Below are 25,612 nucleotides of genomic sequence, written 5' to 3' on the forward strand. Positions count from 1 at the left end.
CAAATTTAAAAAACTTTTTTTAGAAATAGAGGTTTGGACCCAATTTTTTTTTTTTTTTAATGGAAAAAAAAAAAAGGGGTAAGTTTCCCCCCCTTTGGGGTTTTTTTTTTTTTTTTTAAAACCCAAAATTTTTAATGGCTTTTTTCCCCCCCAGGCCCTTGGGTTTTATCCAACAAAAAATTCCTTTGGGGGGTTTTTTTTTTTGGTCAAATTTAAAAAGTTTTTTTTTAAAACACCTAAACCCCTTTTACTTAAAATCCATCAAATCCTTTGGCCGGGGGAAACCATTTCACCCCCCCCCCCCCCCCCCCCCTACTTATATATAGAGGGGTAAGGATAAGGGTTAGGTTATTGTTTCAAGATTGTTTACCAACAAGTCAAATCAAACTAAAGAAACAACCAACCAATCACAATCACAGTCATCATTTTCTGCTTTTAAAAAAAATCATCTCTTTATTCACACAGCTTTTGTGGAAATAATATTTTCATACATACAAAATGTACACATGTTGATATGTATGTATGTATATAACAGTCATATCACTAAAATTATGAGGACTTTCTGGCAGCAGCTTCACGCTCACGCTTACGCAAGGCTCTCTTACGGATATCCTTTTGAATAGCTAACAAAAATAAAATAAAGAGAGTCAATAATAATAATAATAATAATAATATCTTTTGTAAAAACTTACTGTCATTGTGGTTAACCCAGAAGGTGATGTTAAAAACATTGTCAATCAACCAGTTGACGATACCATGGCCGGGATAAGGTGCAGAGGTGTAAGGTGTTCCGGCACCACAGGCAAGACCGATCTTGGACAAGACAGAGGCAACGTAGGGCTTGGGCAGAGGAATGAGGAAAGTAGGCTTACGGATCTTGCTCATTGCAGACACGACAAAGTAAGTGTTGATGTTCTCGACCACAATACCCTCAGAAGCCAATTCGGCACCAAGAGCCTGGGACCAGGTGCAGAGGAAAGCCTTGCCGGCAGAGTAGACAGACAGATAAGGAGTAGCAACAAGACCAGAGAATGAACCGAGGTTAAGAATAAGACCCGAACGACTATTATTGATTGGTTATTATTTGTTTTCTTTTTTCTTTTCTTTTTCTTTGGTTTAACTTACTCTTTACGCATCTGGGGAAGTACAAGCTTGGTCATACGCATGGCACCCTTGATGTTGACTTCAACAATATCCTGGATCACCTTGTCATCTTCTTCAGCAAAAGGAGTAGGGATATCATGGTTTGTACCAACATTGTTAACTGTCAAAAAAGAATTAAAAAAAAACACAGATACGTACAAATTACGCGTACAAATTAATTTCAAGCCAATCAATAAAAACCAATCGATCGTTATGCTATTACTTATATATACACATAATCCCCCCTCAACTAAAATGTTACATTACCCAAAACACCAACACGAAGACCACTGATAACCTCTCCAAGCTTTGCAAAATCATTAGCATCTCCCTTTGTGAAATCCATTGCAAAAGTCTTTGTCTCTACACCATATTGCTGGCCTAAATAACATAAAGCGATTATTAGAATTCAAATAGAAAGATAAGGAGAGTTTGTTAAATGATATAGAGAAAAGAGAGAAGAAAAAAAAGGGGAAAGGGGATATTTATTCTCAATGTATGATTACTACTACTACTACTACTACTATTACTACTTCTAATATATATATATATATATATACTTCTTCTTATTTCCCCTGCCTTAATCAAGTAAAAATAAAATTAAATTACGTAAAATAAAGAAAGAAACTTACTGAGCTCCTCAGCAATTACATCCAATTTTGAAGCAGTTCGAGAAACCAAAAGCACATTGAATTTCTTCTTGGCCAACTGATCAGCAAATTCCTTTCCAATACCATCCGATGCACCAGTAATGACTAGAATGAACAATGAGAATCTTTATTTGAATATCTTGTCTTTCTCTTTCTTTCATTTGACTTGTTTCATAGTCACAATATATATATATATATATATATATAAAGAACCATTTGTTTCTTATTTGTATTGAATAAACTTACCAGCCCAGGCACCAGAACCAGCACCAAACTTCTTGAGCTATTCAATTATTCGTATACACAGAGAGAAATATTAGAATTCGTTTAGTATTCCAGTCAAACTTGTTTTTTTTTCTTTGTATGATTGTTTGTTTGTTTGTTTGTTTGAAATGAGAGTTCTACATGTACATCATATATGCATGTACTTGTGGTCTATAAAGTATAAATATAAAAGTTGAATGGAGTGAATGCTTACTGGAATGCCGCTGAACACGTAAAGTTCCAAAAGCATCTTTATGAAAGTGAATGCCTTTGCACCCAAAAAGAGCGCGCCTGCAGCTGCCAATGCATAGGTAGCAGTAGCAAATTTAGCATTGTATCCGTCTGCCTTGATAGTCTCCATAATTAAATAATGAACCAAGTCAAGAAAAAAGAAGAAGAAGAGGAAGAAGAGGAATAGAAAAAGAGAAGAAGAGGAATAGAAAAAGAGAAGAAAAGAAAGTGTTTTGGTTTCCCTCTTTTGTTATATAACTTTGTTTTATGAGTGGGTTTTAAATTAAAATAAAATAAAACCCTTTTTTTGGGTTACATTTTTTTTTTTTACAAAGTCTAGGTGCAAAATGATCATTGATAATCCTGTATAAAACACAACTCAACGGGCGCTTGTGAAACTGTGATTTCTTTATTTGGTAACAAAAACCGTAATTCTTATTGACATTTTTACTAAGATATATATATGCAAGTCAATGAAGTTGGGGAAGAAAGGAGTACTATGTTTTTTGTTTTTTTTTTGGGTTATATAATTTTTTTTATTTTTAATTATTAAGCGTTTTCAGCAGCTCCACTGGCGCGCCATTCACCCAAAATCAAGTTAATGATATCATCCACAGCAACACCGTTCTTGACCTGTGCAAATACAGTAGGGCCATTTCCTCTGTAAAGATCATAAAGATATTGTTAACCACCACTAATGTCTATCTTATATCCTTATCTTTGTCTTTACCTCATCTTCTTGGCATCCCGGGCCATAACACCAAGGTCGGCACCGATGATTTCAGCCAAGTCAGTCTTGTTAACAACCAACAGATCACTCTGGGTAATACCAGGACCTATTTTATTTTATTTTATTTAATTTTATTTAAAATCAATCAATCAGTCAAAATTTACCTCCTTTGCGAGGAACCTTGTCTCCACCAGCAACATCAATAACATAGATGATATAATCAGCTATAGGATTGATACATATGAGTATTCAATATTCTCGAATAGATCCTTTTATTCTCTTACCTAATTCACGGCTACACACCGCACATAATCAAACGATACAAAAATAAATACAAAATACATGACATGACATGACATGACATGATCGATAAACCTTCCTTATCCTTAATCCTTATTCTTTTTCTTCCTTACCTGTAGTTTGCTGCAAGGTTATCACCACCAGACTCAATCAAGAGCAATTGTGTGTTGAATTTGGCGTGGAGAACCTCGAGTGCATTCAAATTTGCCGATACATCCTCACTATGTTATAACACACACACACACACACACACACAAATGAATTAATAAATTACAGTTCAATTTCACTCTTTCTCTGTTGCTTTAGTTATCTTTAAGGTCTACTGTATTCTTCTCCCTTTGCCTTACCGAATAGCCTACAATATTAGATATATGGATCAATCAATCAAATTTATTCACACACACACACATAGATATTATTTAATCTCAACAAAGCTTATCTTATCTCTTCTTATCACTTACAGCGTGGGGACATCCTCCGGTCTCAATAGCCATAATACGCTCCTCGGGAAGAGCCTTTTCTCTGACCAAGAACTCGGTATCCTCCTTGGTGAAGATATCGTTGGTTACTGCAGCTACAGAGTACTTTTCACGGAGGCGCTGGCACAAAGCCAACATCAAGGCAGTCTTTCCAGAGCCAACAGGACTAAAGATAATATGTACATATATATATATATATATTAAGTGTGTATCATAATAAATAAATAAATAAATAATCTTCCTTATTTCCTTCCAACCTTTCTATCTATATTTCTTTCCCATCTTTTCATATATATATATATATATATATCCTCTTCTTCTCCTTTGGCTTACCCTCCAATTCCTACTGTAAAAGCACGCTCGGACCAGTCGCGGTGGTTATAGATAGCCTTTGGTCTCTCTGCATAGTGGCCTGGATGATCCATTTGTTCGTGTGTATGCCCGTGCTCCTGTGTACCACGTCCACCGTGTTCGTGGCCGTGGCTGGCATGCATATGGCCGTCTCCGTGGTCGTGGAGGTTAGAAGGGGCAGAAATATGAGCCTTGAGATCCTCGAAGCGGCAAGTATCGTTGGACATTGTTAGTTTATATGTGTGTGTGTTAAAGAGAAAAAAAGAAAAGGTAGTAGAAGAAGAAGAAGAAAAAAAAAATAGACAAGCCGAGTTCATTCATCTATATATATATATGTGTGTGTGTGTGTATGTATGTGTGTGTGTGTGCTCGTAGGAGAGAGAAAAAAAAATGCAAAGGTCTTGTGACTCGTAGAGAATCTCTGTACAACTTGCAAACTGGGTTGCTCTATGGACAGCCAAAAATATTTTGACTATATATGTATTTATATATTTGGGGTCTTTAAAGCTCAGTCTATACTTCTTGTAATTCTACTTTCTTTCCGTTTTGATGATATAAAATCAGTTTGCCCATATAGTACAAACGAACAGACGTACAGACCTACCATGGCACTTGGTCTATTAGATTATAATAACACCTGTCAACAAAACATTCAGACCTCTCACCTTTGTTCTTGCTTTTATTTTGAGTATAGTTACCTTAAAAAATAATAATTTAAATGTTGTTAATTACCAAGTGGTCTGTCAGACTATTGACAGACGATGAGAGAAGGATATGCTTTAGTCGGAATGCTTAAATTAGAAGAAAACATATCTTGTCATATCTTTACATGGTTCTTGGTTACAGTAGACTGAATTACGCAGATCAGATTATATACATATATATATATATATGACTGCAAGACTGAAATGATTTAATAGTAGCAAGAATCGATAACAGAGATTTGGAGTGGCGAGTGACGAACCCGGTTTTTATCTCTCTCTTTTTAAAACACATATGCACACAAATATTACTGTTTGTGGTTCTCCCCCCTTAATTCTTATTTTCTATACCTTTTGGTATCAGTTTCATAATATTGAAGCTAAGCAACATACGGCATGAGTTACTCAAAGAAAATTCAATTATAGTCGAGTATCAACAAGAAAATAAAATACTACGTTATTATTATTATTATTTATCCAAGGACTTGATCAATCGACCATTCAATTAATCAATTAAGTAGAGCGAGAAGATTCAACAATCAAATCTGAATTATCCAGACTACGTTAATAAGGAGATATCCTAAAGATACGGTTACAAGAAGTGTGTTACGGTCTTTTTTTTTGTATAGATAGAAACCCAGATATTCTATCATAAAATTTAATACCTTGGTATTATTATTATTTATCCAAATACAAACATATCTATTTATCTATCTTGATGACGTGAATGATTAGCTATCTCATCTTTGAATATCTTGAAGAGATGAACCAGTCTTATCCCAGCTTTTCGTTTTGGCATTTAAATAATAATATTATTAATATTTTGGAATCAAGCCTTTTCACATCAAGCTCAGTCCAATCTTGCTTCGTTAATTTCTAGAATTCGCAACTTTGGATTTTATATTCTCCTTCTTCTTCTCCTTTTTCTTCTTTCTATTTAATATGCGGCTGGTCCCTCGTGAATTAGACAAGCTATTGGTACACCAAGGTATTATAAATTATACTTATTATTCTTGTATTCTGTCCCACCTGTACACCATACATTTTGATCTGACAGCTTAAAAATAAAAATAAAAATAAAACACACTTATATATGTATATATACACATTAGTCGGATCGCTTGCTCAGAAACGGCTAGCAAGAGGTGTGCAGCTCAATCACACGGAAGCAATTGGGCTCATTTCATGTCAATTGCTTGAGTTTATGCGGGACGGAATCTACTCTGTGTCTCAACTTATGGACATGGGCAAACAAATGCTCGGCCGACGCCATGTCTTACCCGATGCCCTAACCACCGTTGAAGAAATCCAAATCGAGGGTACCTTTCCAGACGGCACCTACCTCGTTACGGTACACGATCCCATCTGCACAGACAGCGGCAATCTTGAAATGGCACTTTATGGCAGCTTTCTCCCAACTCCCGATATTTCCCTCTTTCCACTCCCTCTGACTTCTCGGAGGCGGAGTGATGGACCTGGCGCAATTGTCACCATGCCCGGAAAGATCACATTAAACGCCGGCCGAAAGCGTCTTTCACTTACCGTAACAAACTATGGAGACCGGGCAATTCAGGTACGGCGGTATCAATGCATTGATTATATATATATATACATATATGGTATATATGGTATATATGGTATATTTTCATTTTTTTAAATTTACTTGCTTGCTTATTTACTTACTTACACACACACACACACACGTATATATATATATATATATTGGATTAATTAATATATGACAATGCATTGTAGGTAGGATCTCACTACCATTTTATTGAATCCAATGCAGCACTTCACTTCAATCGAGCTCTGGCTTACGGAATGCGCCTCGATATTCCAGCCGGAACTGCTGTCAGATTCGAACCTGGTGACTTCAAGACCGTGACGCTTGTTGAGATTGGCGGAAATAAGATCATCAGTGGCGGAAACAATCTGGCTTCAGGGCCAGTCGATCTCATTCAACTGCCGGCCATTGTGGACAAGATTCTCAGCCAAGGTTTCAGACATGATGCCAACACACCTTTGCTTCCCAATGCACCGGCCTATCAATTGGACCGAGACTACTATGTCGATCATTATGGCCCGACCACGGGGGACCGCATCAGACTAGGCAACACAAACCTCTGGGCCCGTATCGAAGCCGATCATACGGTCTATGGCGACGAGTGTAAGTTTGGCGGCGGCAAAGTCTTGAGAGAAGGTATGGGCCAAGCAACGGGTATGTGTGACAAGGACGTGCTGGATCTTGTGATCACAAATGCTGTCATTGTTGATCACTCGGGTATCTACAAGGCCGATATTGGTATCAAGAATGGAATCTTTGTTGGCATCGGTAAGGCCGGAAATCCAGATGTCATGGACAGCGTTACTCCAGGAATGGTAGTTGGAGCCAGTACCGAGGCATTGGCAGGTGAAGGCTTGATATTTACGGCTGGTGCTATTGATTCTCATGTACACTATATCTGTCCCCAGATATGTGATGAGGTAACCAAAGAAAAAAAACGTGGCCTAACAGGTCATATATATATAATGTGGAATATCATTGATACTTCTTCTTTTAACAACAGCATCAACTGATGAACGCATTGATTAAATTAGGCACTCTCGAGTGGAATAACAACCTTGATTGGCGGAGGAACAGGCCCAAATACAGGAACAAACGCGACCACATGCACACCCGGCAAGTTTCACGTCGAGATGATGATGAAGGCAACAGATGACATACCACTAAACTTTGGGTTTACTGGAAAGGGATGTTGTGCTTCACAAGAAGCGCTGACTGAACAGATTGAATCCGGATGTTTGGGATTAAAGATCCACGAAGACTGGGGAGCAACCCCGGCTGCAATTGATGCGTGCATGACCGTATGTGAAGAGCAAGACGTCCAGACAACTATTCACACAGATACTCTGAATGAAAGTGGGTTTGTAGAGACAACAGTGGCTTCTTTCAAGGGCAGGACTATTCACACATACCATTCGGAGGGTGCGGGAGGTGGACATGCTCCAGACAGTAGGTTATTTTCTGTTTAGAAAGAGAAGGCTATAATCTGCCTTGTTTAGGGTTCTTACTTTTATATATATATAAGTCGTTAGTGTGTGTGGGGAATCAAATGTCTTGCCTTCTTCTACAAACCCAACACGTCCCTTTACGACAAATACACTGGATGAACATGTTGATATGCTGATGGTATGTCATCACTTGTCAAAGAATATCCCAGAGGATGTAGCGTTTGCAGAGAGCCGTATCAGAGCTGAAACAATCGCGGCTGAGGATGTTTTGCATGACATTGGGGCGATCAGTATGATCAGTTCTGACTGTCAGGCAATGGGTAGAATTGGAGAAGTTGTGTTGAGGACCTGGAAGACTGCCCACAAGATGAGAGAACAGCGTGGTAAACTTCCTGAAGACAAGGGAAGAGAAGATGATAATTTCCGTATCCGCCGTTATGTGGCAAAATATACAGTAAATGTGTAAGTAAATAAGGTACATACAAATATACAGCTAATTTCCTAACTATGTCTGTATGTGTGTTTTGTATAATAATAATAACAAAAACAAAAACAGTGCAATTGCACATGGCATTAGCCACTTGGTAGGGTCTATAGAAGTAGGCAAGGTAGCCGATCTAGTAGCCTTTTCACCTGCATTCTTTGGTACAAAACCAGAGTTGGTTCTCAAGAGTGGAGTCATTGTCTGGGCACAAATGGGTACAAAAAGAAGAAGATATATTTAAATATCTATAGATGATAATAATGATTACTTCTTTCTTTTCTTCAAAAAAAATAGGTGACGCAAATGGATCAATTTCTACTACTCAACCAGTTGTGGGTCGTCGAATGTTTGGTGCGATGCCATCTAGTTTATCATCTAGTTGTATTTTGTTTGTCTCACAACTGTCTATAGACTCTGGAGTGATTGAAAAGTACAGTCTTCGGAAACGGATTGAACCTGTCAAGGCCTGTCAGAAGATTGGTAAAAAGGATATGAAACTCAATAGTGCCACGCCAGTCATAAAGATTGATCCAGAGACTTATTCTGTGACAGCTGATGGGCATCCTTGTGTGTGTGACCCAGTGTCCACTCTGCCACTTACCCAAACCGTTTACCTCTTTTAAACAGACGGATTTATATACTGTATACTTTAAAAGTTTTCATTTTTCATCCTTCTCTCTTTTTCTTAAGCTTGTTGCTTTCTTATTCTTATTCTTTTAATTGATCAATGTTTTAATATTAAATTCTTTAAAAAAAAATCTGCAGTTTTTTATTTTAAATATTGAAATGATTTCTGAAAAAGTAAGATTTATTATGATATTTTAAAAAGACAAAGGGAAAATTAAGAGTATAAAGTAGTATTTAATGAAGTAGAGTAAAGAGAAATAAAAGAAACAAGTTATGCTACCAAGGCTGTATATAACTCTAATTTTTATAGCTATAGTATTAATACAACAGTTCTGGGCTACCTCAAAGTGCAAAGTGAAGTATACCTGAATGATATGATTGAGTAAAACCAGGCAAGGTGGGCAAGGTAGGATTGTTTTTGTCCAAGACACAAACGATGGTAATTGTCAGTGATTGTCTTATATCTTGTAAATTGGCAACATAAAGAAGATACAAAGTAAATGATCAGAATGATGATAATAAACATGATATTTAATTATTACTTTTCGTAATGCACTCTTTTTTTTGATACAATGTTGTCTTGCTTTCTTTAAAAATAAACCTCCCTACTGCGTTTCATTTTGGGTTCAGTGCTGACAACTAAACGCAGACACAAAGAAAGACCTCTCTTAATTCCCACTCTCCCCTCTTTTTACCCTTTATTTTGTCAAGTGTCATAATGTGGCTTGCAGTGTAGTGATCTTGATAATCAATTGAAGAAAACATACTTCCTCTAAATCTCAAAGAATAGCAGCACACTTTAGAAACGAAGCAAGATAATTATATAAAGACAGGAGAGAAAAGGTGTGCCATTATTGAGTTGAACTGTACTTCTTTAAATACTAAAGATGTAGAGGGGTCTGTGATTATAAAATTAAAAGAAATGGGGCATTCTTAGTCGACGGCCGATCGAATTTATCACACCTGTAACAATTTGATTATTTAATTATTTTATTTTATTTATTCTTTCTTTCTTTCTTTCTGGCTTCTCTTTTACGATGATTGGTTTACAAAGCTTAACCAATATCTTTTCTTTATACACTCCAATAAGATAAAACAGCATCATTTTGCTTGAAATACACCGTTCTTTTGACTACACCTTATTTACTTGCCCTTTTGCACACTCTTTTTCTTACGACTAAATTACTCATACTATCAAGAAACAACGAGAACCAGAAGTCTGTTTGTATCCTGGACAAAAAGTCCCAGAGTTTGAGACGTAATTCTTTTATAAACTACGGATAGCATCAAAAGAATTTGATGGCTGATAGGGTCATTCATCATTTGTAGACCAAGACCAATACGTCAGCTGGTTGTCCAACGACTTCAATCCATGGTATCAAAAATTAAACGGGGGGCATCATACTATGTTTACCTTCCAAGAAGATGACGCCAGCTTCTATGTTGAAGCCCTATACGACATTATGAAAAAAAAAGATGACATGTAGTGAATCAAGGATTAAGAACCCAGAAATCCGACTCTGATGTCTCTAACAGGAGTGTATATTACAAACATTCGAATAAAAGCTATGAATCGATGATGACAGCACGCTCAGGTCTTTTGGGCGAACCGTAAGAAATGCTTACCCAACAGTGCAAAATATGACAGCTTGGGACAACACTTCAATGAGCTGTAAGTTGTTGTAGCCTTTTCCCTGACAAACACCTCATCCTCCGCTGACCTCCCCCCTTCTTTTAAAGCATCATATCAGCAATCCATTAAGCAGTTGGCATTTCGAAAAACCATGGAAGCCAACTTGGCATTATCAATTAAAGACATCCTTGTGGTAAATACATGGCAATATATATATATATATATGTGTGTGTGTGTGTGTAGTGCTCAAGTTCTATTCTTTCAGCCTTTTAGAGAGGACGAAATAAACAGTCTAGAGGCGCAACTTCGATTACTCTCGCTAGCCAGGACAATAGAAGGGCCACAACAAAACATTGTCCGCGCAATCGAATCGCTGTAAGTGATTTTGGCTTGCCATTTAACAGCGTTTAATGTTTCTTTTTTTTTTATTAATTAGGATTCCCTCATGGAAGGATGTTGATATGGAACCCTTGTCTAAAGGTCATATAATTGCTTCCTATACCCACCCTCTCATACAAAGTCTGTTGGCAGTGAATAACCCGTCCTAAATAGCACACTGGTAAGCAATAAATCCCAAGCTTTTATTAACTCATTTGTCACTGTGCATTGTAGCTCCAATACAAAAATTGTAGCAGACAATATAAACCAACGGCCCGACTATGTCGTGGATGTCTACGAACAATACCAGTTCAGTTTTCCAAGCTGCTTTGGCGAAGTTAAAATTGAGAAAACAAGTGATACATTATCAATGAGTGATTTGTATCGCCTTTCTGTGTTTTCTCAATAATCTATCCAGAAATATAAATTGAATGGCGTACTTTCCTTCCAGACAATTGGTATGATTCGAGAAATATTCAAAAAGATATTAATCCATTCTTTCTTTTTAGGATCTTTTACAACATTCTTTCATTTGAAACAATTGGCTGGAATAGATGTTTTCTGTGAAATGACAAGCATTACAATCCCCACCAGAAAGCAGGATATTGTCCAAATTGTCGCATACTTGGATGACTTGTTTGCCATTTCCTGTTTACACAACAACATATTGAAATCGAATGAAGAGCTAACCGTCCAAAACGAACCTATTCTTCCTTTGGCCTGGGTTGATGGAACAAAAGAAAAAACTAGTCTAAAACGGAAAATATCCGTCAACTCCATTGCTGGAGCACAAGCCAAACGGTGAAAGATTCATCGGCCTCTTCTTCCTTTCTTCTTCTCTCTTATTCATATGCCACCAGAAATATACTTTTGTTATTTATCTACCTCCAAATCTAAAGCTATTTAATAGTATCTTTTTATTATTTTTTTTGGCAACAATGATAATATTCAGCCTGTTTTATTGAGTTAAAAAAGAAAGAATATGTACCAATTTTTGTAGGATTTCTACTATCTAGAACTTATACCTATTCCATAAAATATATAGCTATAGCTATAGCTATAAGGTAAGATGATATGCATCATTACTATTGATAACAAACATTTGCTGATCAAAATCATATATCTCTAATATCGGGAAGAAATATACCCATTTATCCATGCTTTGAAAGATCAAAGTTTATATTGTGTTTATTAAAATAGAAAGATCCCAGATGGAAACTGGTCTGAGCAAAGACTGCTCGCTCCCAAGACACAGAAAGCCGAAGCTTTCTAGCCAAAAGGAACTGCATCCCGCAAAGAACCTCTTTGTCCAGAGTACCTACAGCATTGTCAAGGGCTTTTAGCCCTTGCTCTCTTAAAGTCCTTTCTTTTGTGGCACGGTGTTGGAGCCAGAAGGCATCATGCTTGAAAATTTATATATTAGTTGATTTATTTTTAAAACCTTTAGCATCTTTATATTGATTATTACCTTCAGAAGTGCAACTTCTTCTTCTGCTCTTTTCTTTGCCAAAAAGAGATGGACTTCGGGACGGATTTCCGCATCCCAGAAAATATTTTTTTTATTGATTATTGAATCAAAGGTCAAAGACTCTTTTAAAAAAACAAGTATAAAAGTAAGAATAACAGTTTAATATTTCCATTGTGAAAAGTCTAAAAATCACTGTTACCATTGAATTCAAGGTTAAATGCTTGGAGGAGGTAGGTAATTTGTTTGGCCTGTTTATTCAGGCTGGTTTGGTGTTGCTTTGATTTTTTTGTGCCTATATATATATTTAAAAGCATTAATTTATGAAATAAACACAATCACCTTTTCCCCTTCTTACCGATATGGCCAGATTTGTAGAGCAATGTCGAGGTATCATGATACGCTCGAACATTGGCTCTAATCGCATCTTTGAATTTTTTTTGTAAGCTAGGAACTCGTTGTACCCTAGCTGGGCATTTTCTTCTATATATTTTATGAGGTTTGTATTTTCTTCATCAGGTTCTTGGAAGCCCTCAACTTCCTCCTGGATCTTCGTCTTCAACTTCTCCATTTCGTGCTTCAGCCTATTGATCTCATCTTTCACATGATTTCCGTTGGCATCATTAGCGAACCTACAATAAAATTGATTTTTTAATGACAAAAAACATAAGAAAAAAGTCTTAAATGCACTTACTCTCTTAGTCGGCGTAAAAGTGTGAATTTTACAAGGAACAAAGCAATATTGCCCTGAACCTTGCGGCCAGACTCCAGCAAATCACCATGAAAGTTGCTGTCGAAACGCCCTACCTAAAAGTAAAAAAGTAAAAAAAAAAAAAAGGTTTAGTATGTGCTTCATATTATATCGCTTTTTATTACTTACGCCTTCTTCAGCTCTCTACTTCTCGAACTTCTTCACCACACCATCGCCTATCCACACCTGCTTGAGTTGAGCCTCTACTTGCTCCAACTTTTCGCCAACATCACCTTCACCGCCTTTCTTCCTCTCACACTTCAGGCTAAAATTGCCATCCGTGGCAACAAATTGACAGTCTTCAACGGCCACATTGCTATCAACCTGATAAAAAAATACAACTTCAATACTTTGGTGCGAGTAAACTATACCACACAATCCACTTACATCTGGACAAGCAGTGCAACAGCTGGATTCCTGAAATCCAGACGAAAGCTTCTCCACCTTGGCCTGATGAAGATACGGAGAAGATTCTGGCAGTACGCCTTTTAGATCTGTCTCTATTTATTTTATTTTAACAAAATATTTAAAATCGATTAGTAACACATATTGATGTATAATATTTTTTTTCTCTTACCTCAGCACCCAAATTGATCTTATTATATAGATCGGCCAAGCCCTGGCCAGAGATGGCAAGAACATCTCGCATGTCTCTCATGAACTCAAGAAGTCCAAAATGAATCGCATATTGAATGTTGTTCAAAGAAGCAGGGAGTATGCTCATTTCAACCAACTGTTCCGAGATGGGTAGTACACCCACAGAAAGCAACAGCGAATAATTTAAGGATTAAACACGCGTGTAAATAAAAGAATAAACAAATAGATAAACAAAAGATCTTTTTTTTTTAAAAAAAAAATATTTATTCGAGATCGGAGGGTTTTTTTTTAAAAAAATTTAAATTATATATATATTTTATTTTTATAATAAAAAATAAGTCAAAAAATACCTTTTTTTTTTCTTTTGACAAAATGTCCAATATTTGGTGGGACAAATTAGATAAATTTATAGTTTTTGGGTTTTTGGGTTTTCCAGTTTTTGAGATTTTGAGGGTAATGTTTTTGCCGATAACTACGAGCAAACAGTAATGACTTATAATCCAAAGAGAGAGAGAAAACATATTGTTTGTTTGTAACAAAGAACCAACTGTTCGGATAAGTAGACAGCTCTCTTGGCATCTGCTGATATAACACAGAAAAGATTTGGGAAACTTGGGCAGTAAATTAGACTGTTTGGTCTAAATAATTCTTCGTTTGGTTGACATGGCTTCGTAATTGTCAGAGCCAGAACCAACCTTAGGGTTCCAACGAACAGCGGAATCTAGCTCAGAAGAATTTGACGTAGAGACTATGGCTATGGCTATGGCTATGGTTATAGTTGTAGCTAACTATCGCTTCTTACGTAAGTATTATATTACTTGGGCTTGAAAGATGGGATTCAGTCTCAGGTATAGGTCCAAATTCTTGCAAAGTCGGATGCCTAATTGGAGTTTTACCAGAAAGAGATGCATGAATCGCTCCTCTTTTTGACAGCCATCCTGTTCCTTTTCTGGGATCCTGATTGCTTATAAGCACTTTCAAATATGACAAAATTCACAAGAGTTTATTCTATCGATCAAGGTTAATGGATTGTATTTTCTTAATACAACATATATTTCTCATGCTCTTCAGAATTGAGTGAAAAAAAACTGGTAACAGCTTTAAGAAGAATTGATGACATTGAGATGGCAAAAGCACAGAATATTTTGAGCACTTGGACTTAAAACAAACCATATCAATGAATCGGCTGTAATAACCAGCATGTATTTGAATTACATTTCATTTCATCCATGTCTTTATACCCATTATATTTTATTTTATAATTAAAGTGTAATATAAAAAACTGCCTGTAAATAATTGGTGTTTTCTTTATACAGAACATTGAAGGATGTATTATGTAATATATCAATATCTTTTTCACTGAGAATATAATTGCAAGTATGTATACAATAGCAAATTAAAAAGTTACCAAGCATTCTCTGATATTCAAAGTACAAAAAGCTTAGTAGATGATGACTATGGTTTTAATAAATACGTCAATACTGAACTTTTCGTACATAGTCTGTGTAAGTAAAATGAGGACATTGTTTGTGTGTTCAATTCATCGCGCCTTTTCTGTATCTTTCAAGCACACGTTTCTTTATTCTTTATCTCTCAATTATCACTTATTTTTTTTTTTTAGTTTTTCTTCTTTCTCTCATTACAATGCATCCTTTTCACAATGTTCATCCGAATAAGCCAAATTCCGTAATATACATTTCAAGCCAGCAGCATTTTAAAAAACTATTTTGACTGTACCCTTATATACTTTATAGACAAAGACAACCTCTACAATTAGACAGAGTTATCTATATCACATTAAAATATACAAACATTTATTTTTATTAATCTTCGAATTTGCTTGACTAAATGGACTTTCTCTTATAAATGAGCCCTCCTAATTACAACATTAACCTCTTCCATCAAGTGAAAAAAAAAGTTTAAAAGCGTGTTTTTTTTTATTAAAGACGATCATAGTTAAAAAAAAAGACTTTATTTATTTATTACATATACACATAAAGAAGCTATTTGATTTGATTTGATTTGATTTAATTTGATTTCAGTTAATGTTCTTTTACATGAGTAAAAGAATAAAAAGCATGACACCAAGTTCTTTGTCCCCGCATTACGCAGCTCAATCTCCTTCAGGACGTAAACCTGACTTGGTAGCGAAGGAGGTGCTGGAATGGTGGCAAACCAACGGAAAGCACCCGTTCATCCAGCCCCACATCTCGTCACCGAGTAATGTGGGTGCGAACTCGCCAGAGAACTTACCACTAGGTGATAAGGTCCAACTCATTCGACTACCAGTAGCTTCACCGTCAGCCGTTAAAGAGTTCAGTCAGGTTAGCAGTGAAGAGCCAGCACATCTCACCACAGGTTAGACCTCCCTCCCCCCAGCATCATGATTCCACATTGGCGATGCGATGTACACAGTAGTCCTTCCATAAATGAAAAGAGACCATGCCCCACGACTTCTCAGAATTAACTGAGCTGGCGAGTAACAACTTTCACTTTCCGATGCTTGTAGCATGGAAGAATCTCCCTGCAACGGTCGCAAGAGACGCCTCACTATGAAACCGGGACTGTTGTTGCTCAAGGAGAAAACAAACGACACGCGTTGGAGGGGTTCTATTTGTAACAGAAAAACTTTTCATCTGCGATTAAAGTTTAGGACTGCGCTTTTTGTCAGTCTTAGATGACCACGTCAAAGCAAACGTGACATAGATATATAGGCGTTTTACTAAGTTTGTGTAACTATTATACTGCAGAAGAGACAGCTAATACTATTTACTCAAAGTACTTATGAAAATGACTTTGTAAGGCGAAGTAAAGTAGAGCAAAGAAGCAAAGAAGTAATAAAGTGTTCGGTATTGATCGGTATAGCAATAACTCTAAAGATGGAGTATAAAATTCTATAACGGCGATTTGTAGGTTACTCTAAACTGGTCTGTGCACTTTTTGTTCAAGAACACAAGAGAAAGTATTTTTCTTTTGTTTGTACATGTATATAATCTGAATTAGCATAATACGGTAGATGGAGAAATTTTGAATTTAAGCATGAGATTTATTGAAATGAGACTATACCGATAGTTGAAAGTACCAAGATGAGTTTCCGAGAGAAGGAGTGTTTGCCATAAGCTTTTTTAGAGATTATTGTGCAGAACATAATAAACGCTTTCAAAATTTACTCTTTAAGAGATTTAGTTACTAATAGTATTCATGTACAAATGAAAATGAAAGCACTTGGCAAATAAATTCTACTGAAAAGATCGAATTCTATCATTTTATTAAGGTCTAATTTGGCACTGACACGCCAGCCATTCCATACTATGTAGTATAAGTTAAATACCGGAGATTCTATTAAGGATGTAACCAGAAAAAAACACAGATAGTCTAACTACACCTTTAGCTTACTCAAGACCAATGTTGACTTGGCTATGAACAAGGTCGAGTAATTTATAAAGGCTATTTTGATTCTACAACACCAATGACTTGACCCTTTATTGAGAGATACAGTTAAGGATTTATCGGTGATGCTAATTACAGGAGAGTAAAGTAGTTACTATAATGGAACTTATACTTTTTAAAAAGAACTACCATAAGATGATTATATTACTTTCAAAGAGAAAAAAAAAGGTCATTTGGTATTGATATTTTTCTCTTTATTAAATAATGAAAAATTGGTTTTTCTCTAAGCTTGTTCTTTCTGCTTTGGCTTTAATTGATTGGAGTTTTACTACTTAAAAGCTCTAGAATTTTGAATTTGACTATTGGATATTGAAATAATTTCTAAATAATAAGAATTATCTGGACTTGTACCATACAAAAAAAAACAGAAGAAAGAAAGAAAGAAAGAAAGAAAACATTTATTAAAATACAAAAGCACCTGTGCTGTTTGGGTGATATAATGAATATTCTAACATTAGGATATGTGTTTATGTATATATGTATATGTGTGTAAAGGGTATCTTAGGTTTCTATAAACTCTATCAATTGCTGTCTTTTTTGTAAAGCGTCTTTTTGAACAATGTCCAGCACATTTTCAATTGATTTGATACTGTCGAAAATCACCTCAAATGGATCTTCACTGCGATGAACTGTGCTTTTCATTGATTCCTGAAGCTTGTGGTTGAGAAGCTTATTGGTGTGATAGACCATCCACAAGTTCCAAAAAACAAGTAATGTTACGCCAAGGGCAACCATATGGTACGAACCGATCTCTAGTGAGCTGCTTTTTGGCTTTATCAATGAGACTACTGATTGGATTCCAGAGTAAATAGGATGTGATACTCGGTAGATTTCTGCACGCTCGCGCATTTCGCTCTCTGTGCTCAAGCGGGACAAGATATCTTTATCCATAGTATAGAGGTGAATAGAATCGCGTTTGCCGATCAAGTCCGAGATTGATGAAAATACACCCTTCATTATATCTATTACACTTTTCTGAAGTATAGCTTTAAATAAAAATATATAAAAAAAATGTGTGTGTGTGTGTGTGTAAATTAGTAACATTTACACACATACAAAATATGCCAAGCCGTTTGTGTAAACTTACAACTATGGAAACCATTGGAAATAAATTCAATGTTGATTGTGATTCGGAGATTTACCCGAAGAGGATCAGTTTTTCGGATACATGTTCTAGTCTTCAATTCAAATGTGCAACCTCCAGGGGCACGGTGATGAATGGTAGTGCTCTCTACTGCGATATGCTTGGATTTATCCAAATGAAGTGTTTTGTGCGTAGTATTATAACCTCTTTCTGTATAAGGATTACCAGGAAAAAATGATATGGTTATTTATTTTGATTCTAAAGATCATAACCAAATATTCTTATTTGACTAATGATAAAGACTTGCCTGTAGATTTCTTTGTAGAATTTCGTTGATCTTCTGGCATTTCACTTGACTTGGCTGTATAATATTTTCAAGAAAAAAACAAATTTTGGTTTGCTTAGTATAAACGTACATAAAAGAATAAAGTGGTATACTTTTTTGTGATAAATTACACACCTTTACTTCTTTTCTGCTCAAAGTAATTAATTAGAAAGTCACTTTCAAACAAGAGCTTGTATGCTGTTTCTACAGAGCTCGGAAAGGATTGGTCGACGACGACTAGGTGGTGAGGTTTTTCCTCCGAGATACATTTGCATGTAGTAGGATAGTAGCTTGAAACGAGTGTGACGGTAGATTCCAGAGATCTGGATAGTAAACTCTTGGGTGAAAAAGACTGGCTGTCGCCAAGCAACTCTTGTCCCTCATGTAGTAAATTAGGCTGAATTTCATTAGTTTCCGAATTACAGGTGTCATCTTGTTCAATCGACGCTTGTGTGTTACTTTCGCCGTTTATTATACTGGCGGATCCAAGCGTAGTCGAATCATCAAAGTCATTGCATTCATTCTTGGTCGGCTGGCTTATGATGATTTCCGGGGATTTATGAAGATTCCACAGTTTCATCATAAGTTCATACGCTTGATCTCGGAATAAAAGGGAGGCAAACACATGCTATATGTATAAAAATAAAATGAGCTTTAGAAAATGTGATTCTGATTTGAGAGGAAAAGGCAAAAAAGAATCACTTACATTAGCATTGGAGGTACTTATGGTTAAGCCATTAGGAATAATTTTTGCTGTTTTTCTTTTTTGTATGTCTGTAATCTCGGTAAAAGCCATGACAAGCTGTAGTCAAATAGAACAAGAGTTATATGAGCAACAATGTTTTTCTTTTTCTTTTATTTTTTAATGTATAATGTGCGTATAATGATATAGGGATCTTACGGTAGTTTCCCAGCCAAAGATGTTTGATCTGAAGCAGACATGATGTTCGGAAACGTAAATGTGCCCTTGATGTAAGATCTCTTTTTGAATTGCACATTTGTACACTACAAAATAAGAGAGTGTTTATATATACATAAAAGATAGTAAGAATATTTGACTGTAGTTTGGCAGTTTAAGAATATCTTACCATCAATGAGATGATCTTTTGAAGGTACACTGCAAAAGAGAGAATGGAAAGCTCGGTTTGATTTTGTAGACGAAGGAGTACATCTTCCGAGAAGTGAAATAATATGATTGGATGCATCGGAAGTCTCGGTGTCGGACAGCTGTAGCAAATCACTGTTGACAGATTGTATTCTGGGGCGTCGGCCTTTCTCGAGAATTGATGAGATAGACATGTCAGAGCGAGCATATCTTTTGAGACGATATAATTCGGAAAGGCCATTAGAAGAAGAGGAGCTCTCTGGCTCAGGAACAAGGTTTAATTTATTTGGATCACTGACACTCCGGTTGCGAGCAGGAAGAATGACTTGAAGAATATTTTGAGCCGACATATTTGCTATATACTTGATTGATTAATGCTACTATTGATATCGATAGTGATAGTAGTGATGGTGGTAATTGAAGGATAGAAAGGATGATTTATTATATCTACGCATATATATTTTCGGTATTTATATGTTCAAATCGTTCGCCAAGAAAAAAAAAAGAGAGTCAATGTTCGGTAGTTGAACCTAGTATTGAAAAGAATTCCAACCCAAATCAAAAATAAAAGTGTTATATTGGGCTTATGATATATATGCCAATTGTTTCAAAATAAGCTTACAATTTTCCTGATCAACTTTATCATTTCACATTTGATCTGAATTGCTTCTCGTTGTACACACGCTAATCTGGCAATATCATTATATTTCAATTCTACCTCTTTACTTTCGTGTATTCTTATTTATTTTATTTTATTTCTCGCTTATAGATTGAACATTCAGTACTACTCACGTAGCACATCTTGAGATAAAAATAAGTACCATTATTAATCCGCAATCCCAATCCCTCTTCAAAAGCCAATATAATTGATTTACACTTATTCGACTTTTGTATATATATATATATATATGAGGAAGACAATTGCATGTACTATTCAAGTCCCTTTTTATCATAAAATCACGTACTTTTATGAACCTTTGATAAAAACAAAGCTTTCAATGTACCAAACGTTTAGACTACATAATTTAGAGTCAATTGCCATTTTATGGTTTGATTCGAGTTGATCCAAGTATACATGATGTATAATACATGAGAGTACTATGGAAAATGTACATATTTTTCTAAAATAAGTACACTTTGGGCTAAAAATACAATGAATGTAAGACAGGATCTACGGGGTACACATACAGACACACTTATATATGCGTGTGTATGTATTGAAATATTGAGTGAGAACAGTTCTTGGTATTTGCCCAGAGTTTCAGAAAGGTAAATACATGCTTTCACAAACAAATGCCAGCCTTTGATTTTTATTTTTACATATATCAGCAGCATTCATTAGACATATTAAAGAGGCGAATAAAAATCGCTGAACCCAGGCTCACATTATAGCCAATAATATCCCAGAAAACAAGTAACAGGCACAGCAAGGCAAGCACGGTAAGGCACAGAACTTCAAGGTAGGAAAAAAAAAAAGAAAGAAAGAGAAAGGGGGTAAAAGTCAAAATAAGGAGTCTCACATCTGTAAGGGTCCTAGATGATATTTTAGCTTTAAGTATAAATACTTGTCCTTCATATGAGGCTATCCATTGTACTTGTACATGCAATCTTCTATTCCAAAGGTATAAGTAAAATACCTAATAAATCTACATATTTGAATACAAGATATCAGTTCTATAATCTGTGTTTGAATTTAATACCAAGATCTATCCTCCCGTGTGCTTCTTTACACAAAAAAAAAAAGAAAGGGCGCTAAAAAAAAGGGCATAGTTTAGCGCTAAACTATCAGACTCCAATGCGTTCATTTGATGTCACAAACTAGCTGCACATTTTTGTGTACAAAAGATATAGACGTCTTAGAGAAGCTTAGCAAGATGTCACTGTAGAAAGACCATAAAATAGTAATAATCAAGACTGTTACACGATTAACGACGTAAAAATAGAAATAAAGCAAACTTACATAGCCATATGGTTTCTATCTCTATTTTACAGATCACGACAATTAATATCTTTCTTTCATAAAACATATAATAGCACCCTAGTGATATCAATAGATTTCAAAATGAGATTTATGAGAATAAGTATCATAGGAAATCAGTAATATAATTCAACTTTATTAATAGTAGAATATCCACAAGGGAAACAGGGTGTTTCGTAATTTTTCTATTCTCATTATTTGACTTTGAGTTCCTGCTCTTGGGATTTCTTTTTTCTTTTGCAAGTACAATACATCTTGGCATTTTTCTGGAATTCCAAATTAATGAATTCCCCCCCCCCCCCCCCCCACTTTTATAGAAATATAAGCTATATGTAGATATAATATGGTTTAGAAACAACCAATTTTGATTCCTCTTTTCAAAATGATAATCTGTCTGCCAAGGGTTTTTGCCAAGGGGGGGGGGGGCTCATAAAGTTTAGAGATTTATTCAGTCAATTTGTCTTTCTTCTTTAAAGGTACATTATCTGTATATTGTCTACTAAGGAAGGGGTGCCTTTCTTTGGAGTCCAGGGAGTGTTTCCTACTCTGGAAATAATTCCAACATATATATCTATATTTGTATCTATATAATGACTTTCTTTGGAACATAAAATCGAATGATGTCCAAAACCAAGGACTGTTACAAGCATAAGAAAAACCTGTGGCCAGAAAATTAAATAAGAATTGGTTTGATTATGCGTTATTTGGAGCTTTGATGATCTAACCACATCGTCCCCCCCTTTTTTTTTAATAAAAAAATTTCATGCATTTTACCGATCAAATAAGCAATCAATCTGATACTGTGTGTACATACACCGACCCACTCATACCTGTAACCCATAACTCATATTCATACCCACACACATATACACATACATTTAGTTTGCTCATCCCATAACCTCGGATTCTCTTCATTTTCGTTTACCCTTATTTGGCAATTTCCACAACCCGGGTCAGACAAGTAACTCATCTTTAATTGATTAAGCCACAAGCATGTTAAAATCTGTTATATGGTGTAATATAAAATAATATTTGTATATATATATATATTTAAAAAATAAAATTGATTTGATTTGATTTGACTACAGGGTATCTGTAAAATGTCTTTTATATAAGAAAATAAAGGCGTATGTATATGTATGTATATGTATAAGTTTTATGAATCTAAGGTACACTATTTAAATATTTACAAAGTTGATCAATTGTTCTCTCTGTTCCCGAGCATCTTTTTGAAGAATATTCAGCATATTCTCAATCGATTTAAGGTTTTCCTGGGCCCACTCAAGAGAAGAATCGTGGGGGGAAACCGGATTTTCCATCGACAGGGGTGGTATTATTACCTGGTCAACAAGTACATGTATACGGTACGCAAGCCAGATATGCCAACAGACAATCAATATCATGGCAAGTACGAGCAGTTGGGATTTGTTCAGACTTAGTTCCAGACTACGTGCTGATCCAACAAGACTCGCGCATGTTCCAACCAAGGAAGTTGCCGAATGTGCAAAAGAATAGGCCGCCCTTCTCAGTCCTGACATCTCTGCCACTCGACGCCGCTCACTCTCGTTCTCTATCCGATTCAAAAGGTCCTGATCAACAGTGTACCCACGAACGATATTGGGCTGTTCTAATAAAACAGCCAGGTCCCCAAATACTGACGTCAGACCTTCTATTACGTTTCTCTCAATTATAGCTTTTAAACAATAGGTTAACAACAGCACGTTAAATGACTTGTGAAATAATACTTACAGCTAACAAGTCCACTGGGAATAAACTTGGTCTTGAATGTAACCTTGACATGAACCTGTAGCGGATCAACCTGCCGAATGCAGGTTCTCGATTTAATTACAAATATTGATCCCACAGATGCTTGTGGTGTCCGGGTCGAGGTTGCTACTGCTACATGAGTAGGCATGTGTCGGTGTAGAATCTGGTTTGAAGAACTACATTGTACACCTGAAGATAACTTATACACATTATCTCGTCGACCATGTATCCATTGACCCATCTTGACATCTTTTGTTTTGTTTAAATTCGATGAGTTACAAGAGTCAAGTCATTCTTTTCTTTTTTAATAGAAAGAACATACCTTTCTGGTTCTCTTTCTTCTCAAGATAATTTTTCATAAAGTCACTGTCAAACAAGATCCTGTACATTGTTTCAACGGTTCCAGCAAACGTATGATCGAGTGCTACCATAGGATAGGGATCTCTCTTTGTGGTACATGTGCATGTATGTGGTAAAGGTGTAGCTGTAGTGGTTGGGTTTCGGAGTGGTCCTGGGAGAGGTGTAGAAGGAGGAAGGAGGTTGTAGAGAAAGGAAGTAGCCGATGTTGCCTTTTCGGATACCAAGGATCTAGCAACTTCCTTGGGTTCCGAAGAGGCTGAGATAGTGCCGCTATTATTATTATTATTATTATTATGATTATGATTATTGTGATTATCGTTCTCGTTTCCGCCACCTGGAAGCAGATTGTGTTTCTGTAATTGGGGTTGAGATTGGACCTGGAATTGGGGCTGAGGCTGAGCAATAATGTTCTCCAAAGATGGCGAAGTGATACTCCGTCCGTTAATTATATCCTTGTTGTTGTTGTTGTTGGTGTAGCCGTTGCTGATGGTCGTGGTAGTGCTTATGTTATTTCCTACTACTGTGGACGCCTCATAGTCATGATTATCATCGTATTCGGAAACTCTGTCGAATTCATCTTGAATTGGCTGTTCAATTATAACGGCCGGAGACTGATGAAGTTTCCAAAGCTTAATAAGGAGCTCGTAAGTTTCGTCTCTAAATAAAAGCGAGGCAAACACATGCTACACAAAATTAAAGCAGTTTGAGTTGAGTTTGTTTATTCTACAAGTCCAAGCTTTTTTTTCTTTCTTTCTTGGAGAGAAAGGGAAATAAGAAAGTAAACTTACATCTGCGCCAACAGTGCTAATTGTAAGACCATTGGGAATAATACGAGCCGTCATTCTCTTTTCTATGGCTGTGATTTCAGTAAATGCCAAGACAAGCTGTATTCCAAAAAAAAAGTGTATATATATATATATAAATGAAAATAAGACATACATTACATGAGTGCCAAACCTAATTAAATAGACTAGCGCGACTACATAATAGCAAGAAGAGCTTACAGTAGTCACCCATCCAAAGATATTGGATTTAAAGCAGACGTGGTGTTCAGAAACATAAAGGTGTCCTTGGTTTAATATGTCTTTGTGGATCGCGCACTTGTATACTGTAGAAAGAATAGTAACAATGATTAAAAAGGGTAGGACTCAAAGAAAGCACAAAAAAGGGTCTTACTATCTACAAGACGATCGGTAGAAGGCACGCTTCGAAAAAGAGTGTGAAAGTCTCTGTTGGCTTTCTCAGATGCAGGACTACAGCCTCCAAGAAGAGTTTCTGTAGCTGGGACTGTGTCGAGAACATGAGTATCGAGATGGGTGGTGCTATTGCTCGCGGGTGGTAGACTACGGCGTTTGTCGCCATCTTCTAGATTCTCTGAGCTGATATGTTTTCTTAGTCGAAAGGATCCTGAGAGACTATTACGATGGTGTTTTTTGGTCGTGGTTGGGGTGTCGGGTGTGCGTACGTCATGAACGGTTAATCGGTCCTGAAGACTAGTGTAGGAAGGTTTTTTGTGTATTTCAGGGCGTTCATTTGGGTTGGCTGGGCTGCTAGAGCTACGGTCACGGCTGGGAAGAAGTGTGTGGAGAAGGTCTGTGTCAGTCATATGTATAGTTTGGTAGTCAAAAAAATATATATATAAAAAAAAAAAAAGAGAGAAAGAGAGAGAGAGAGACAAAAAAAAGGTATTTATAGTCCAAGGTAAGAAAGTAAGAAAAGGTAAGTTTGTGATTGTGCTAAGCAA

General features: G+C 36.2%; 9 protein-coding genes across 9 annotated transcripts; 4 read left to right on the top strand and 5 right to left on the bottom strand.

The window, feature by feature from the left end:
* Nucleotides 1–431: 431 nt before the first annotated feature.
* PHYBLDRAFT_125105 (hypothetical protein) lies at nt 432–2,473 on the bottom strand. Its single transcript, XM_018429030.1, has 7 exons — nt 2,272–2,473; nt 2,040–2,076; nt 1,776–1,898; nt 1,411–1,524; nt 1,126–1,264; nt 693–1,063; nt 432–623 (listed from the first exon to the last, which is right to left on the bottom strand). The coding sequence occupies exons 1-7, from the start codon at nt 2,416–2,418 to the stop codon at nt 550–552; spliced, it is 1,005 nt and encodes a 334-aa protein (XP_018291531.1). The 5' UTR covers nt 2,419–2,473; the 3' UTR covers nt 432–549.
* Nucleotides 2,474–2,807: 334 nt separating this feature from the next.
* PHYBLDRAFT_133879 (hypothetical protein) lies at nt 2,808–4,395 on the bottom strand. Its single transcript, XM_018429599.1, has 8 exons — nt 4,131–4,395; nt 3,780–3,963; nt 3,666–3,673; nt 3,432–3,539; nt 3,303–3,313; nt 3,183–3,242; nt 3,019–3,124; nt 2,808–2,949 (listed from the first exon to the last, which is right to left on the bottom strand). The coding sequence occupies exons 1-8, from the start codon at nt 4,373–4,375 to the stop codon at nt 2,838–2,840; spliced, it is 834 nt and encodes a 277-aa protein (XP_018291532.1). The 5' UTR covers nt 4,376–4,395; the 3' UTR covers nt 2,808–2,837.
* Nucleotides 4,396–5,791: 1,396 nt separating this feature from the next.
* On the top strand, nt 5,792–8,971 carry PHYBLDRAFT_112632 (hypothetical protein; the record flags this gene model as incomplete). Its single annotated transcript, XM_018428300.1, has 7 exons — nt 5,792–5,837; nt 5,962–6,422; nt 6,605–7,336; nt 7,451–7,865; nt 7,942–8,326; nt 8,421–8,563; nt 8,643–8,971. 7 exons carry the CDS (start codon nt 5,792–5,794, stop codon nt 8,969–8,971), a joined length of 2,511 nt encoding a protein of 836 aa, XP_018291533.1.
* A 1,645-nt stretch (nt 8,972–10,616) lies between these two features.
* Nucleotides 10,617–11,791, top strand: PHYBLDRAFT_145885 (hypothetical protein; the record flags this gene model as incomplete). Its single annotated transcript, XM_018431553.1, has 7 exons — nt 10,617–10,647; nt 10,716–10,801; nt 10,874–10,983; nt 11,045–11,149; nt 11,221–11,323; nt 11,405–11,444; nt 11,496–11,791. 7 exons carry the CDS (start codon nt 10,617–10,619, stop codon nt 11,789–11,791), a joined length of 771 nt encoding a protein of 256 aa, XP_018291534.1.
* A 359-nt stretch (nt 11,792–12,150) lies between these two features.
* PHYBLDRAFT_158948 (hypothetical protein) lies at nt 12,151–13,984 on the top strand. Its single transcript, XM_018433883.1, has 8 exons — nt 12,151–12,389; nt 12,455–12,576; nt 12,654–12,746; nt 12,810–13,083; nt 13,146–13,258; nt 13,332–13,526; nt 13,590–13,702; nt 13,780–13,984. Exons 5-7 carry the CDS (start codon nt 13,232–13,234, stop codon nt 13,692–13,694), a joined length of 327 nt encoding a protein of 108 aa, XP_018291535.1. The 5' UTR covers nt 12,151–12,389; nt 12,455–12,576; nt 12,654–12,746; nt 12,810–13,083; nt 13,146–13,231; the 3' UTR covers nt 13,695–13,702; nt 13,780–13,984.
* A 453-nt stretch (nt 13,985–14,437) lies between these two features.
* On the bottom strand, nt 14,438–14,710 carry PHYBLDRAFT_145887 (hypothetical protein; the record flags this gene model as incomplete). The annotated part of the gene is made up of 2 exons (XM_018431554.1): nt 14,438–14,587; nt 14,618–14,710. The coding sequence occupies 2 exons, from the start codon at nt 14,708–14,710 to the stop codon at nt 14,438–14,440; spliced, it is 243 nt and encodes an 80-aa protein (XP_018291536.1).
* Nucleotides 14,711–15,877: 1,167 nt separating this feature from the next.
* PHYBLDRAFT_168847 (hypothetical protein) lies at nt 15,878–16,505 on the top strand (the record flags this gene model as incomplete). Its single annotated transcript, XM_018435948.1, has 2 exons — nt 15,878–16,157; nt 16,453–16,505. 2 exons carry the CDS (start codon nt 15,878–15,880, stop codon nt 16,503–16,505), a joined length of 333 nt encoding a protein of 110 aa, XP_018291537.1.
* A 1,245-nt stretch (nt 16,506–17,750) lies between these two features.
* PHYBLDRAFT_145889 (hypothetical protein) lies at nt 17,751–20,113 on the bottom strand (the record flags this gene model as incomplete). The annotated part of the gene is made up of 6 exons (XM_018431555.1): nt 17,751–18,235; nt 18,337–18,543; nt 18,800–19,286; nt 19,365–19,460; nt 19,560–19,663; nt 19,747–20,113. The coding sequence occupies 6 exons, from the start codon at nt 20,111–20,113 to the stop codon at nt 17,751–17,753; spliced, it is 1,746 nt and encodes a 581-aa protein (XP_018291538.1).
* A 2,638-nt stretch (nt 20,114–22,751) lies between these two features.
* On the bottom strand, nt 22,752–25,578 carry PHYBLDRAFT_181561 (hypothetical protein). Its single transcript, XM_018438491.1, has 6 exons — nt 25,045–25,578; nt 24,873–24,976; nt 24,657–24,752; nt 23,831–24,551; nt 23,491–23,757; nt 22,752–23,434 (listed from the first exon to the last, which is right to left on the bottom strand). The coding sequence occupies exons 1-6, from the start codon at nt 25,472–25,474 to the stop codon at nt 22,920–22,922; spliced, it is 2,133 nt and encodes a 710-aa protein (XP_018291539.1). The 5' UTR covers nt 25,475–25,578; the 3' UTR covers nt 22,752–22,919.
* Nucleotides 25,579–25,612: the final 34 nt, after the last annotated feature.

Source organism: Phycomyces blakesleeanus, assembly GCF_001638985.1.
Source record: "Phycomyces blakesleeanus NRRL 1555(-) unplaced genomic scaffold PHYBLscaffold_11, whole genome shotgun sequence".
Classification (NCBI taxonomy): Eukaryota; Fungi; Mucoromycota; class Mucoromycetes; order Mucorales; family Phycomycetaceae; genus Phycomyces; species Phycomyces blakesleeanus.